The sequence below is a fragment of the Octopus sinensis genome, linkage group LG4, assembly GCF_006345805.1.
Source record: "Octopus sinensis linkage group LG4, ASM634580v1, whole genome shotgun sequence".
In the NCBI taxonomy this organism is placed as follows: Eukaryota; Metazoa; Mollusca; class Cephalopoda; order Octopoda; family Octopodidae; genus Octopus; species Octopus sinensis.
In genome coordinates this window covers 131348042-131365279 of record NC_043000.1, presented here as the reverse complement: position 1 = coordinate 131365279, position 17238 = coordinate 131348042, and the positions used below count along the sequence as shown (strand labels likewise).

At 35.0% G+C, this 17238-nt stretch overlaps 1 protein-coding gene across 1 annotated transcript in view; it reads left to right on the top strand.

The window, feature by feature from the left end:
• Positions 1-16957, top strand: part of LOC115210261 (sodium-dependent phosphate transport protein 2A) — a 53182-nt gene extending 36225 nt beyond the window's left edge. The window contains exons 6-9 of the mRNA XM_029778746.2: positions 4867-4985; positions 5661-5726; positions 10308-10455; positions 13422-16957. Coding sequence (XP_029634606.1) covers positions 4867-4985; positions 5661-5726; positions 10308-10455; positions 13422-14371 — 1283 coding nt within the window. The 3' untranslated portion in view covers positions 14372-16957. The remainder of the gene's footprint in view (positions 1-4866; positions 4986-5660; positions 5727-10307; positions 10456-13421) is intronic.
• The last annotated feature ends 281 nt before the right edge of the window (positions 16958-17238 follow it).

Here is a 17238-nt window from a genome sequence, read left to right as displayed (position 1 = left end):
CTGTGTTTGTCCCCGTTCACCACTTGACAAATTGGTGTTAGTGTCTTTACATTCCCGTCACTTAGCAGTTTGGCAATAGAACTGATAAGATAAGTACCAGGCTTTAAAGAAAACAAATACTGGGGTTAATTCATTCAACTAAAATCCTACAAGGTGGTGCTCCAGCATGGCCACAATCTAATGACTGCAAAAAGTAAAAGATAGAATGTAAAATATAAGTGTGTGTGTGTACATACTTAGTGGTTTAACAAGGCTACCAATGGTTTCATGTGAAGTAATCTTCACAATTGTTCGCCACATGAAACTGTTGATAATACCATTCAAAATGGAGATATGTACCAATATTTCCATGTGGAGCACTCATTCACACTGTTCAATATTTATGTGTGTGTGTGTGTATGTACATATATTAAATTTGAATTGACCTGTGGCAACACAGAGCTTGTGGTGGCTTTTTAGTCTTGCCAAGGGTAAATCAACCTCTTTGGTGCTGATTTCATGAAAAAGTTCTATTAAGTTTATTTCTTGATAGAGTTACTATTATCAAAAAATTATTTTAACAATAAAATTTGAATATAACATATAATATATACTAATATTAAGAATAAATATAATAAAAACATTATATTTATAAAACGATTATAATATTAATAAGTTTCATTAACAAATAATACATATTTCATATATCTATACTCAAAATCTTATAATTAAATATAACTACTAATTGATTTGTGATATTTAAATGAAAATTTATATATTACACATTATATATCATTGTCGTGGCCGATGCCAGTACTGCCTGACCAACATCCGTGCCAGTAGCATGTAAAAAGCACCATTTGGGCATGGTTGATGCCAGTGCTACCTGACTGGTTCCATGCCATTGGCTTGTAAAAAGCACTGTTCAAGTGTGGTCATTGCCAATGCCACCTGCCTGGCCCCCATGCCGGTGCCATGTATAAAGCACCCACTACACTCTCGTAGTGGTTGGTGGTAGGAAGGGCATCCAGCTGTAGAAACCTTACCAGATCAGATTTGAGCCTGGTGCAGCCTCCTAGCTTGCTAGTCTTCAGTCAAACCGTCCAACCCATGGAAAGCAGATGTTAAACGATGATAATATACTATCCACAAAAACGATATTTAACCAGAGCTACATCTGTGGTTGTCAAACAGTGATAACGACAGACCCCAGTACTCAATTTATTTATTAGTGATCAATAAAGTTATCATTCAGGTGTACTTGTAGTTTGTTAGGAAGTTAAAAAGTTTGGAGATAATTTTAGCAAGTGTTGCTGGCAATTCTTTACAATGCTTTTGCAATCATGTCCACATGGTACAGATAAACACACCATTTGTTCTCAGGTGTAGAACCATATTTAATTTCCTCCATTTTTCTCTTTTTCGTTGTTTTCTTGGTGAGGTAGTTACGAGCATTTTATTCTTATTAGTTTTTTCTTTTATCCTTTTAATGTTGTTTTTCTTTCTTCTCCTCCTGTAAAAATATGTTGCTAATAAAACAAAATGGTGAAATATTTCTGTAAACAAAAAGAAAGACACATATTAAAACAAAAATTTAAAGACGCTACAGCATATTGCAGATTTATCTCATCTCCACCTCTACTTCATTCTGGTACTAAAACATTTGTTACGAAAGAAAAATATATTTTAGATTGGTTAGTAGAAAATAAAACTTTGTAATCTAGTTCTTTTGAAGTTTAAATAACAGCAGTCTATAACTTGTTAATTATTTAATTGTTTTAGTTTTACGTCAAAGCTTTGTCGTCTTGGTTTCAATAGCGTTGTTTTTATAACTTCATTTATTTGTTTTTGTATTTAACTTCATGAATGCTTGGGTTATTTACGTTATTATTCAAGGTAGTGAGCTGGCAGAATTGTTAGCACACTGGACGATATGCTTTGTGGTACTTCACCTGTTGCTATGTTCTGAGTTCAAATTCTGTTGAGGTTGACTTTGCTTTTCATTTTTTCAGGGTTGATAAATTACCAGTTGTGTACTGGGGTTGATCTAATCGACTAGCCACCTTCCCCAAAATTTCGGGCCTTGTGCCTAGAGTAGAAAAGACTTGGTATTTAAGGTAAAATTTCATCAAAACTTGCGTCCCACTGCATGTCACTTTGGCCAAGTGTCTTCTACTATAGCATCAGGCTGACCCAAGGATTTGTGTGTGAATTTGGTAGATAGAAACTGAAAGAAGCCTATTTTGTTTCTCATCACCATTTGACAACTGTTGTTGGTGTTTATGTCCCTGCAACAATGGTTTGGCAAATGAGACTGATAGAACAAGTTCCAGATTTGAAAAATTATTACTGTGTTCGATTCATTCAACAACACCTCAAGCAAATAAACAGGAAAATAATTCCGTGTAATATAAAATGCAAATTAGATATTACATGAAATTGGCTGGGATAAAGAAGTTTGTTCCACTGTCATATGGTTCCTTGATCAGTTACATTGCTTTGATACCAAGAGCAAAATGTCTTTCAAATATAACCTTGATTTGACCGAATACGTATCATTGTCTCATTTGTCAAGGGTAAGTTTACAACGGTCTAAAACTCAATCGGTTTTGTTTTTGTGGTGTCCCTTTATGCCCTGTAACTTCAATTCTTGAACCTATAATCTACTAATCTTTAATTTGTAAATATATGGACTAAGGGAAATAACTCTGTAAAGTTTTGTTACTTCGACTGAAATATTTTATCAGGGATGCAAAGTGTTTCAGATTTATTTTATTAATAGATAAACAAATATTTACACTTTTTTCTGTTCCTATAATTTACTAATTGGTTAGAAATAACTTTTAGTGAAATTTTAATAGAGAACAATTTAAAAAAATTTTTTTTATATATACTGAAATTCATACTTTAAGCAGTTTTGTGTCCAATTGCTCTTCGTTTGGTTTTGTTGCTATTTTGTAGGTATTAAGTCTTAGATAACAATGGCATTTCCAACAGAAGGTTGACTAATCATATATTTGCTTTGAAATGGTTGTTTCTATGTGTGAGGTAGATTTTATATTGAGGAAATTTTGTTTCTTCCTCCATGTTAATAAACTGACATCTTTGTGAAAGACATTGATGGCACTTTACCTTAAGGATAAATTAAAGCCTGCTGATCTTGCTTATTTCATATCATTTATTATATTTTAATTTGGGTCTTAAATTCGTTTATTCCATGTTTAAAGAATATCGTTGGATTTTGGGTTTGGTAACTCTGTGTGGTACCTTGTACGAGTATCTTCTGGTATATGTTTCTTTATTACCCACAAGGGGCTAAACATAGAGAGGTCAAACAAGGACAGACAAACGAATTAAGTCGATTACATCGACCCCAGTGTGTAACTGGTACTTAATTTATCGACCCCCGAGAGGATGAAAGGCAAAGTTGACCTCGGCGGAATTTGAACTCAGAATGTAACGGCAGACGAAATACGGCTACGCATTTCGCCCGGTGTGCTAACGGTTCTGCCAGCTCACCGCCTTGCACGAGTATCTTCTGGTATAAGCCTCTCCCTGACAATGTCCTGTAAGTGAAATTGGTGAGCAAGAGTTATATGGAAATCCATTGTGTTTGTCTGTGTATACAAGCATGTGTATGAATGATTACTTTCCATTTGATTGATGGTGGTTCATATTTACATCTGGTAAACAATATGTCCTGTAGCTTAGTTTTTCAATGTCTGATGACCAGTGTATAGCCAAAAGTGCAAAGAATAATGCACAGGAAGTGAACAGTGAATGATTCATAAAAAAAAAAATGGTGGGAAGAACATGTATTGTGGTGAATTTCAGGAAGCATGGAAGTTTATGTCCAAATAGTTGTTGCAGCAGAGGAGGTTACCAAGTCCTTTGTGAGCTGCTCTCTGGCTATCTATCTGAGGCTTTATATAGCTATCGTGTGGCCTCACCTGGAATTTGCATCACCGGTCTGGAACTCCTATCTTGCCCAGGATATTAATCGTCTGGAAACCATTCAGCGACGTGCAACCAAGAGAATACCCACCATCAGGCATTTGCCATATTCTGAACGCCTTACTTCCCTGGGCATGGATACATTGAAACTCCGACGTCTGCCAGACACCCATAAAATTTTAACCATTTTACTAACAATAACTCTGAGCACCTTTTCAAACTCCACCTGTCTAATACCCGTGGACATGTTTACAAAGTCAGAAAACAGCACAGCTCCCATGATTTGCAGAAACATTTTTTTCATGCTAAGAGTTGCAGAAGTATGGAACAAACTGCCAGCATCAGTTGTTAGTTGTCGGAACACTGCATCCTTCAAAACTTCCATGCTTCCCGAGATTCGCCAACACTACACCTGATTTTCTCCCCTCCATACACACACAAGCATGTATCTGACTCATACACTGTTCACTTCCCAGACATTTGTACATTAACCCTTTAGTGTTTAAACCGGCCATACCAGGCCAGAATATTATCCTTGTTTTATGTTCAGACCTATGAGATTCAGCCTCTCACACCTACCCTACAATGTCATTCTAAAGATAAATAATCACATCATAAAAATCTTGAAGTTATGAGATAAGGCACAATTAATTAAGAACAATGTGAATAAATAAGTATTACATTTGACAGAGTAATCTGAATGCTAAAGGGTTAAGGCACATGCTTTATACGCACTTTTGACAAGTTGTGGTGCACCTGAGCACTGTATACAATTATTTCATTATTATTATTATTATTATTATTATATTTTTGATTGCATCTGTAAAAATATTGTCTTTGCTGCTTTTACTAATTGAACATAAAGACAATAGTATAAATTATGATAAGAAGCAATTGGGTATTTTTAAATCTTATAATTCTTTTATTTTACAGGCTACCTCTACAAGTTGAGTGGGTTGATGGTGTCTAACCTATCTCTTCCAAAGTATAAAACTCGTAAGTTTGACATGCTGAAAGTAATAACTAAACCTGTTACAAACTTGATTGTTCAGGTAAGTACTTTCAGTTAATATGAAATATTTACTTTCATTTAATGTAAATTGTATCTTTACTTGAATTATTCATGTATACAATTGTCATGCTTATTGAATATCATATGTTTTAGTTACATTTCTCACTGCTATTGCTAAGAAACTATTTACTGGTTATAATTCAGCATACATTTTTTTTTTACTTGTGTTGAATTCTGTGTGTAATATTTTGTGCATACTGCTCTCTCTAAAATTAAATATTATCCTATAGTCATGTCTTAAATAAAACTATACATTGTAATTGCTCTTATACATATACACACAGTCTTTACATTATTTCTTTGTGTTGTTAACATGGAAAAGCATTATCTGCTGCTGAATTTCACCAAACATATTGAATATGAGAGCATGACGACTTTTATATAAGTGGTGTTTATCATCGTTATTATTTGTATTAGTAAAAACAATATTATATATATGATGACCATATATACTGGCCTTCATTCTACAATCAGTAATCCACTTTCAGTTCCGAGCTGCAGTCCCTTTTCTTATGAAACTAGGCTGCTCTTATTATAAAGAAAGGACTTGAACATCACAATTTTACTTTGCTTAAATATTTTATGTTTCTTAACTACTGAAAGCTGGTTTATTTTGTATTGGCTTTTAAAATTACTTCTAATTATTTTCTTGTAGCTTGATAAAGAAGTGATAGAAGGAATTGCCACCGGTCAATATTGGGGTGGAAGAAGGTTGTTAAAGGTAAAACTCCAGCTTTAATTATTGAATTATATCAATAAATCACTTTTAAATGTTGTTGTTAATTTTGCCAATATCTAGCAGCAGTGAGCTTTGTGTCAGAACATTTGTATTGCAGTTTTAACAATGATCTACAGTCAACATTCTTATATCACTGTAGATGTGGTATCAATGTTCACTTGCTTAACCGGTGAAAGGAAGAATACTTCTGCTGGCACCATGCTTTGGATAAGTAATTAATTGACCACACCACAACTTCAAACACAAATGCCAGTATCCTACTTTCGGGGTCAATAAATTAAGTACCAGTTACGCACTGGAATTGATGTAATTGACTTAATCCCTTTGTCTGTCCTTGTTTGTCCCCTCTATGTTCCTTGTGGGCAATAAATAAGAAATGTTAGCATGCTGGGCAAAATGCTTAGCAGTATTTTGTCTGTCTTTACAGTCTGAGTTCAAATTTGACTTTGCCTTTCGGGGTTGATAAATTAAGTACCAGTTGTATATTGGGGTCGATCTAATTGACTTGTCCCCTCCCCCAAAATTTCAGGCCTTGTGCCTAGAATAGAAAAGAATATTCAAATTTTCTCTTCCTCTAGTTTGCATATTCGTTTATGTCACTAATAAACCTAATTTCATGTTACAGTTCTCTCCCAGCATAAAATATTATATGCATTATATTAGAACTTGAAATATGTTTTTGATATCCCAGTCTAGAATACCACCAATTCACTGTATGTTATAGCCTCGACAGAGGCTAATGTATCAATTTCAAAGATGCATGTATTCTGCTATATGGCAAAATCTCTGCCTTATCTGACATGTTTAACATGCATTATTAATATCATCTTTAGAAAATAGTGAGTAGTTTATCAGAGATTTCTATTGTTGCACCACTTGTATTTTTAAGATTCTAAATTTAGTGGCAGTGGGCATCACATTGACACCACAGCATTGCTTTTAGCACTGATTACACAAGGTCAGTATTGTAGCAACATAAGTAGAATTCCATAGCTCAGCTGTGTACATGCTGGCAAATAGGACAAGAGGCCAAGCAGACAGCCAAAATGAATGCATGTGAATTACACTTATGATGATATTGCCACCCTTAATGGTGAAAAGGGTATGTTTGTTGAAACCTGAATTCTAACTACAGGGTCTTCAAATTCAACAATTTTCATATATGCTACAAGAGCTAAGATAAGGATGGAAAGATCAAAATCTTGTTCACCTAACTTATGATTTAGAATCCTTGCATATTTAAAATAGCTTCAATATTATATAGATTAGTCCACATTAATCCATAAAGAGTCTAGGGCTGGTTTCATCATCATCATCATCATCATCATCATTTAACATCCACTTTCCATGCTGGCATGGGCGGGATGGTTTCACAGGAGCTAGCCAGGCATTAATGCAGCAGCACATGCTTCAATTGGTTGCACACCACAAGGCTCAATGGAAGCTACAGGAGCAAGCAAGCACACTTGCAGCATTACCATGGCCGATGGCAAGACTAAGGCATTGGAAAAGTCAAGTGCCCTTACAGGCATCACCTGACACCTTGATGAGGCAAGCTGCCCAACACGACAAGAACTTTGCTATTAGTGGCCCAGTCCCTCTAACATATCAAATGCCACTTGTTGGAAGAAATAGTTCACTGCCAGGTCCCGATACTTCAGGCTTTTGTTCTGTTTGGCTATGGAAGCAGTGACCCTCCCATTTACTGCAGCATTCAGGATGTGGGAGAGAGCAAAACAGTCACAGACCATGGTATCCCAGATGAGGCATCTGCCTCTTACCCAAGGCCAGAAAGTAAGACCATCTGGTCTTTTCCCATCACTTCTTGATAATCCAAAGTTATGGGAATAATAATCCAAGCCAGGGCTCACTTAATGATTAAGTTTAGCTCATTGTGACAAGCCAAACAACCAGCATTTAGCGGGCAAGACAGACCATAATGAACTGTGGAATTGAGGAGCCTACCACAGTGACATCTCACTCCCCTTCAGATGTCAGCTTCCACTCTGAGTGCGATGGAGATGCAGAGCTGATCTAGGCTGAGTAGACTTCCAATATTGGCCATAGGCAGGGCATCAATCCAGTCCTGTGAGAATTTTGCTTAAGCAGAAAGTCGGCGACGCCTTGAAAATCGATCAGATTGATCAAAGAGAGAGTTGAGAGTGATACTTGAACACAGAACATCCCATATTCTTAATGATTTCTAACTTTGGTATAAGGCCACCTGCTTGTGAAAGCAAAGTATATTAACTCCAGTATATGACTGGTATTTATCTTACCAACCCAGTGGGTAAGAATAGGCATAATTTGTTTGCAATTTTTGTTTGGAACAAAGAGGATAGAATTAATTATATTAGAGTATTGTCTGGTTCTTTATGTTTTTGTCACTACATTGCCTTCCTTCTTTAGATCTGTCATGTGTAAGACTGATAAGGTTGGAGGTGTATAAGTAACTGAAATCACAACATCCCCCACAGAACAGGGCATTACCTTTCCAGCTACTGTTGGAACCTGTTTACAGCTGAGTGGACTAGAGCAACATGAAATAATAATAATAATAATAAAAAGAATAATAATGATAATGAAATTATTGTATACAGTGCTCAGATGCTTCACAATTTGTCAAAAGTGCAAATAAAGCATATGCAGTATTGTACAAATGTCTGGAAAGTGAACAGTGTATGAGTCAGATACATGCTTGTGTGTGTATGGAGGGGAGAAAATCAGGTGTAGTGTTGGCGAAATGAAGTATTTTACTCAAGAACACGACACACCACCTAGTCATAGAATTGAAACCACAATTTTACAATTGCAAGCACAACGCCCTAACCACTAGACCATGTTTTCACTATCTTCCCACCTTAATGCTAATTAAAGTGAAAATTTTGGTGCTGGTTCTTTTGAGATGAGGTTTGACCTCGACATTATATAAATCTTTCAAACTACTAGGCAATTTTCTAGTTTTTCTGGCACAGTACCAAAGAAAATGATGGCTAATTGATAATTAAGGCACAACAAGGTGCAAATAGAAATAATCTGAACTTAATTTCTGATCCACTTGAAGAATTAATGATCTGCCGAATGATTACCAAGTGGCTTCAGTCATGTTTATCAGTCTTATACACTGAAGGCATTGTGTTGCTCTGTTGTTCTTGGCAGTTACTTCTGATGATTTACAATAAAAACAAAACTATTTGTGATAATTTGGGGTTAACTTTCATGTAGTGAGCCAAAAGAATATATTTTCAAATCAAAATGTTCAAGTGGGGAAAGAAATCTGGACAAGGAGAAACAACTCTGAAATCCAAACAAAAAAGTCGGCAGCTGGTGTTTATGCAGTTTGCATTAACTTAGCAGTTTGGCAAAAGAAACTGGTAAAATAAGTACCAGCCAATTCTTTTGACTCTAATTCTTTAAGGTGGTTCCCTCAGCTTGGCCACACACTGAAACAAGTAAAAAATAAAAGTATAGGATTATTAATTCATACTTTTTGTGTTTTGTTTCATCTAAAATATTCAATCAGTTATATATTACTAGCAGTATCGCCTGGCGTTGCTCGGATTTGTAAGGGAAATAACTATATAAGCATTTTTAGAGAGTTATAGCCAAAAAAATGCATTAAAAATGGAAAAAAATTATGGTCAATTTTTTTTTAAATCGTTGACTCATCGTAGACATTTTTAGAGAGTTACTTCCCTTATATAATAGCGAAAAAAATGCATTAAAATGGAAAAAAATTATGGTAAATTTTTTTTTAAATCGTAGACTCATCGTAGATGCGCGCTAATACCCAGAAGGGCTCGATATGAATCACGACTATAAGATACCCGGTTTTGGTTAAACTGCACCGCAAAATGTGGGAGTAGTTAGGAATCTTTTATATATAAAGATTATGCATTTTATCTTGGATATTTTCTAAATGGCTGGCATGAACTTATATATCTTTTAGGAAATTATAAAAGTTCTGGACTACGTTGAGCAGCTTTTAAGTTGTATATGGTATAAAAACCAAATAAACCGTCTAAAAGCTTTAAATTTTCACTCAACATCATCATCATCATCATTTAACGTCCGTTTTCCGTGCTAGCATGGGTTGGACGGTTCAACCAGTGTCTGGCAAGCCATGGAGGCTGCACCAGGCTCCAGTCTGATTTGGCAGTGTTTCTACAGCTGGATGCCCTTCCTAACGCCAACCACTCCGTGTGTGTAGTGAGTGTTTTTTACGTGCCACCGGCACAGGGGCCAGAGCAGGCTGGCAAACGGCCACGATCGGTTGATGCTTTTACGTGTCACTGACGCGGCGCTAGTGTCTGCCATAAAATACATAAATTCAGAAACACTAATGCATAGGAATGCAGTAAGTGTTGCTAAATTTGGACCTTGTATCCTTAAATGTCTGTTTTGTTGTTATTGTCAGTGTTCAACCTCACATCAGCATGGTGTGATTTTAGGGAGATTTAGCTGTTATATTTTGCGGGTCATGCAACTGTGTTGAGACTACTTAGTTTGCATTTCTATTTTGCATAATTAAAAATTGATGTATAAATATTTGTCTCATTTCAGGTTTGGTGCAAATATAACAAAACCTATATTCTACAAAATGTTACACGTGAAGTTAATGTGTCTTCCGGTGAAGGTCCTAATTTAATATTCAAGCTACAGAATGAAACACAATTAGAGGAAGCATATATAACATCACCCACAGAGAAATGTAAGTTATGTCATACAGTGAAATCGTATTATTCATTTTAATGTATTTAAAAAAATGTTTATTGAGTTGGAATAAATTTCTTGCTTTATTCTTAGTGTGACCATTTTACAGAAAACGGGTCCTAAGTGACAAATGTTATATTTCTTCTGTCCCAGATCATTAAACCTCAGGTTAATATTTATTTTGGTAAGGAAGATTGTGAGTCTGTTTTCATAACAATGCCGGTATTTATGACATCTAAGCAAAATATAAGACAATATATATAAACACATACAGACACATTCATATTTCTTTAACAGTTATTTTTTAAAAACAAATCAAAATAGATGAACATCAATGGAATTTGTATCTTTGTGATACCAGTGCCGGTGGCACACAAGAAAACCATCCGAACGTGGCCATAGCCAGTACCGCATCGACTGGCCTCCGTGCTGTGGGCACATAAAAAACACCATCCGATCGTGGCCGTTCGCCAGCCTCATCTGGCACCTGTGTCGGTGTCACATAAAAACACCATCCGAAGACCCGGCAAGACTAGTCAGGCCATAACCCGTGGCCCCTACCTGAGACGTAGTCAGTTCACCTGTGCATACCTTCCTTCCTACTTGTGACACTTGTGAAGACCTGTTGAGGCAAGTGAAAATCAAATCAAATCAAATCAAAACAAATCAAAATAGATGAACATCAATGGAATTTGTATCTTTGTGGTACCAGTGCCGGTGGCACTCAAGAAAACATCCGAACGTGGCCGTAGCCAGTACCGCATCGACTGGCCTCCGTGCTGTGGGCACGTAACAAACACCATCCGATCGTGGCCGTTCGCCAGCCTCATCTGGCACCTGTGTCAGTGGCACATAAAAACACCATCCGAGCGTGGCTGTCTGCCAGCCTCGTCAGGCACCTGTGTCGGTGGCACATAAAAAACACCATCCGAGCGTGGCCGTTCGCCAGCCTCGTCTGGCACCTGTGTCGGTGGCACATAAAATCACCCACTACACTCTCGGAGTAGTTGGCGTTAGGAAGGGCATCCAGCTGTAGAAACACTGCCAGATCTGACTGGCCTGGTGCAGCCTTCGGGCTCCCCAGACCCCAGTTGAACCGTCCAACCCATGCTAGCATGGAAAACGGACGCTAAATGATGATGTTTCCCCATATCCATCCCAGTTATACAAGTATGGGGAAACGATTTTAAAAAATAACTGTTAAAGAATATTTGCAGTGCTTGGTTTTAAAGCTGCATATTAAAGTATATTTAGAGCTCACTTCCAATCAATTTAAAAATCATTATAACCAACATGCCCATACTTTCTGACTTAAACACACAATCATTATCAAGTTTTATTTGAACATTGAAAACATGAACATAATTAAAAATAAGTTGGGATATAATATCAAGCACCTAATCATATTCTAATAATCATAAACCACTAAAATTATGCATTACAGAAAAAACTCCCAATTCTAATTAGATTTTTTGAAACTCCTGCAAGCACAAAACTATAAAAACCTATAACAATGAGTAGAACATTTTATATATCTTAACCCATTTATGTACATTTAGTTAGTTTGTTAGTTAGTTAATTTTTTGGCTCAAAAAGCAAAAATCAAGGCCATGTACAGGGTGGTGTTCATGTAAAGAGTTCAGGCCACTTGAGGTCAAAGGAGACTTTAAACCGAGCGGTCATCGGCATCTTCACCATCTTGCCTGGCAGCTTATTCCACGGATCCGCAACCCGAACGGAGAAAGCCCCTCTCCTTCGATTGAGATGAAGTCGTCACAGATAGAGCTTTTCGGAATGACCCTGCAGCCGACGCTCTGGAGCAGGAGTGAAGAACAGCTCTTTTGAGAGGTTACACTTTCCGCTTATGATGTTGTGAGCAAGAATGAGATCTCCACGGCGTCGTCGTTTTTCTATATTTCATCTATATATTCTACTGTTCAATTTTGATAAGAATTTAAATATGTGAGGTTTTGCAGTATGTATCTGATCACAAACAAAGCAGTCCAGTGGAACTTGACTTCCTCTATAGCTTCACTTGCATATACAATTATGTCAATTCATGTTTGTAAATTTGGTAGATGTCAACGATAGGTAGCACATAGAAGTTGGAATTTCTACATTTTGATGGGGATTTTTCAGATTTTTTGTTTTTTCACGGTGCCCTTGGAAAAAAATACATCATTTTCCCAAAAAACACTTTTTTTTTTTATTTTTGTTAGAAAGATGCTCTCCATCATTTCCAAGGGCATTGTGAAAAACAAAAATCAGAAAAACCCCATCAAAATGGAGAAATTCCAACTTGTGTGTGCTACCTTTCACTGACATCTACCATAGATTTATCTTCCATATAATTCTCTCCCAAAGACTAAATCAAGAGGTTTATTCCAGCTAACTAAACATTTTGTAAATATATCAAAATATGTATAAGTCTCAGAATGTTTACTTGTTTACTTGTAAGTTTCAACCTATGAAATACATAAAAGCAAATACATCTGTCTAAAGGTGTGCATTTATATCTATGTATGTAGATGGATACAGGTGGTGAGCTGGCAGAATCAACAGCATGTTGGACAAAATGCCTGGCAGTATTTCTTCTGGCTCTTTACATTCTGAGTTCAAATCCTACCAAAATTAACTTTGCTTTTTCATACCTTTGGGTGTTAATAAAATAAAGTACCAGTCAAGTACTGAGCAAGATGCAATCAACTTGCTCCCTCACCTCATCCCTTCAGAATTTCTGCCCTTGTACCCTGCTACACGGCTGGTATTCTGTTAAGTGAGGAATGTTATTTCGGTCACTAATATGCCGTGGAAAATGGGTTCTAAAGCTAGAGAAAGGGTAAAAAAAAATGTAGTTGGATGGCTACATGTGTTAACAGATGCATGTTATATTTTCTAGTGATATTTTGCTATCAATAATAGATTTTTTTGTGTAAAAAGAAATTTTTTTTTAATATATTTCAGGTTATTGTCTGATGAGTTATATCAATTGGAATGATTCGGTATCCGGTGTTGTTTTGCTGGTCATCTCACTGTTATCGTTGGTCTTTTGTCTAATGGGAATGGTACGCTTGCTTCATTCGATGCTCCGTGGACCTGTAGCTTCAGCTTTGAAGAAAACAATAAACTCTGACATTCCAAAACCATGTTCATTTCTAACTGGATATGTAGCCATCATTATTGGCGCTATATTAACAATAATTCTTCAGAGCAGTTCTATATTCACATCAACGCTCACACCTTTAGTTGGTATGGGTGTCATTCACATTGAGCGAATGTATCCACTGACTTTAGGTTCCAACATTGGAACGACTGCAACTGGTTTATTAGCTGCCATGGCAACTTCAGGAGACAAGCTGAAAGCTGCTCTGCAAATTGGACTCTGCCATCTTTTATTTAATCTAACTGGCATTTTAATATTTTATCCAGTACCAGTAATGCGTAAGCTTCCTATAAACCTGGCGAAAATGTTGGGCAACACTACGGCCAAATACCGTTGGTTTGCTTTCCTGTATTTACTGACTGCATTTTTCCTGCTTCCAGCATTTGTCTTTGCCTTGTCACTGGCTGGCAAATATGCACTGATCACAGCTTGTGCCATCATCATTCCACTCCTTGCCTTCATCATCATTGTTAATATTCTGCAAAGAAAAATGGAAAACGTCCTGCCAAAAGTATTGAGGAACTGGGACTGGCTTCCTCTCTGTTTACATTCACTAGAACCAATGGACAAGTTCCTGTCAAAGTTCACAGGATTCTGTAAAATGTGTCAAAAAAAGCTGGATCAGCCAAGAGCGAATGAAGGATCCAGCCTGAGTACGATTAATAATTCTTGTGGTGTAAGTCCTGGAGCTGACAGTCCTTCAAGTTTCCATTCTACAGCACGACTAATACAAGATACAACAAAATGTTGATAATTTAGGAATTAATAGCTCATTATAAAATAATTATTCATTTAGGAATTTTTAAATTTTGAATCACCTTTTTTTTTTTTTTTCACCCCTCTCTCATGTGAGAGCAGATCTGTTATCATTTCCTACAACTTTTGTGTAGGTGTGAAAGGGATTATATATACACAGTCACATATCTACAACTGTACATATATAATTGTGTGTGATTGTATATATACACACATATATACTTATGAGTTTCTCTGTGTGGTGTGTGTGGGTGCGTGTGTCTGTATGTGTGTGTGTGTGTGAACTTGCATAAATGTTATATTGAGGGTGCTGGCACTGCAGTTTGTAAATATTCTTCATCTAAGTAACATAATAGGACCGAGCTAATATAGGGGATCTATTCAAGTGAATGCTTTACTGAAAGATATAGAAGTTTATACCATTATATAAAGCTATCCATAGTAAAATTAAGATGTGTATTTATGTGCATTAATTATTATTAAGGCTTGTGCATAAATGCATCTGTTCCTAATTAGTACGCAATAGAATAACTAATGATCATGTATGTAAGATATATAATGTATATATTTATGTATATATATATATGCATACATATATCAATGTGTATGTATACTATATATGTCTACATACATATATGTATATACATGTTTGTGTGTATAAAGTAAAGCTGTAATCACATGTATATATTTGAACAGATTTGCACTAATTCATCATTATATATTTATGTTAGCTAATGGCTGCATATAGTGAACTATAATGCTGGCACAATTATTTCCAAAACCATTTTACAACGACACTATCTCATTGACATTGCTGAATGATAAAAGCTGCTGAGAAAAACTTACTTCAGAAGAAATGAAGTCATTCTTCAAGTTATCTTTTGAAGCTTACCTTTATATTAGTTTATTAGTGATTATGAGTAGAAAAAAAAATTCTAGTAATATTAATAACTTAGATGAATATTTAGTAATTTTCAAACATTTTGTTTCTTAATTTACAAGCTATTTTAATATAATAATATGTATAAAAAAAAATTGGCGTGGAGAAAGAGTAAGCTTGGGTAGCTTATTCTTTAATTTCAGTCGCTAGTTCATTCACTTCATTTATATCATGACTGATAACTAGGAAAGTATGAACATCATTAATCAATATTCACAAGAAGTAGTAAGCAGTGTAATATAAGCGATGAAATATGTTGATTAGCTGGCTCTTCAACCAAACTGCTTTTAATCCCCATCTCCAGGTCTTTCATTTCATTTACATAATCACTGACCTTTAGGAAGGCATAAACTTCACATCTTCATTCAACCACCTACTCCGATAAAAACTTAAATTTTGTGCCTATTTAAAACATTAATATATATACATATACACACACATATATATGTATATGTGTGTGTGTGTATATGTATATATATATATAATATATATATATATATATATATGTATTAGCTAATCTTATGTTATACACCTGGTAGTTTGCTGGTAAAGCATGTTCACTGGCTCAGTGTTCATTGGGTATGTAATTAATGAGAGAAACGGAAGATGGCGAGACTTTATTGATCACTACAATCATTTTGACCCATCTAGCATCAAACCCCTGCGGATGGGATGCTGCACAACTGATTTAGGTATATCCCTCAGTGTAGATGTGTCTCCTCAGGTGATTTCAAGAGATATTATTAAAATAAACTGTTTCACACAACTTGTTTTCCTCTTGGTCTTCATGATAGAAATAGCAAATTGGTGGGTACTGCATCATTCTTATAGAATATCAATATTTTTTTGCTGTATTGTATATTTGTTTCTTTTTGTATCTGGTTTTTGTGATTGATCTTCTATAACAATGAAGCCGTATCCATTAATTTACCGTTCCTATCTTTGAGGACCAAGAAGAAAATATGCATGTCATGTGAAACAGTCTATTTTAATGAGATACTGTTTGAAATCACCTGAGGAGACACATCTACACCCATAAAGGATCACTGGTAGATGAATCGAAACGATTGTAGTGATCAATAAAGATTCTTTTATCTTTCATCTCATTATATATATAGTTAACTCTATTGTAAACAATATTTGAGACTAAAAACCTAATTTATTTACAGAAACAATTTATGTTCCTCAAAATATGCTTTCTTTAGATACTGAATTAAAACTAAATATCATACTTAATTGGTACCGTTCAAAATAAGGCTAATTTTAATTTATATATGTATGTTTTTTTTATAAGCAAGTATCTTTATCGTGAAGATTAAGATCAATTTAGACAAATAAAATTATAAAATAATAAAAATAAGTGATAAGACTATAATAATTATTATTAATATGGAAAATATATTTAGGTATTTTACTATAAATTTTGTTTATAAAGTAAAATTTAGTCCTATTTAAAAATATCTTTAAATTTTTCTGTTCATTTTTGTTTTGTTTTCAAACACTCAGAATTTTTCATAGGTATAAAGAAAAACTACACAAAAAACATTTTCAATTTCATTTTGTCAATTCTTTTACATCTTTGGTTAATGTTCTAACTTTGAAACAATGTTAAATATTAAAATTATTTGATTTAAAAAAAAATTATTTACTTTTTTTTTTGTTTCATTCTCCTACATTTCTCCTTTTAAAAACATCTGAGAAATATCTTTTTATAGTGTAAAATGACATTTTATATTTAGTTTTTTTTTTTTTCTTTCTTTCTTTCTTTTTTTTTTTTTTTTTTCCAAATTTTAATACAAAAATGATGCCTAAGATTGGCACAAGTGTTCAATTATAGGAAAGAACATAAACAATTATATTGACTCAAGTACTTAACCAATATTTGATTCCAGAATGGCAAAATCAACTCTTGCAGGATTTGA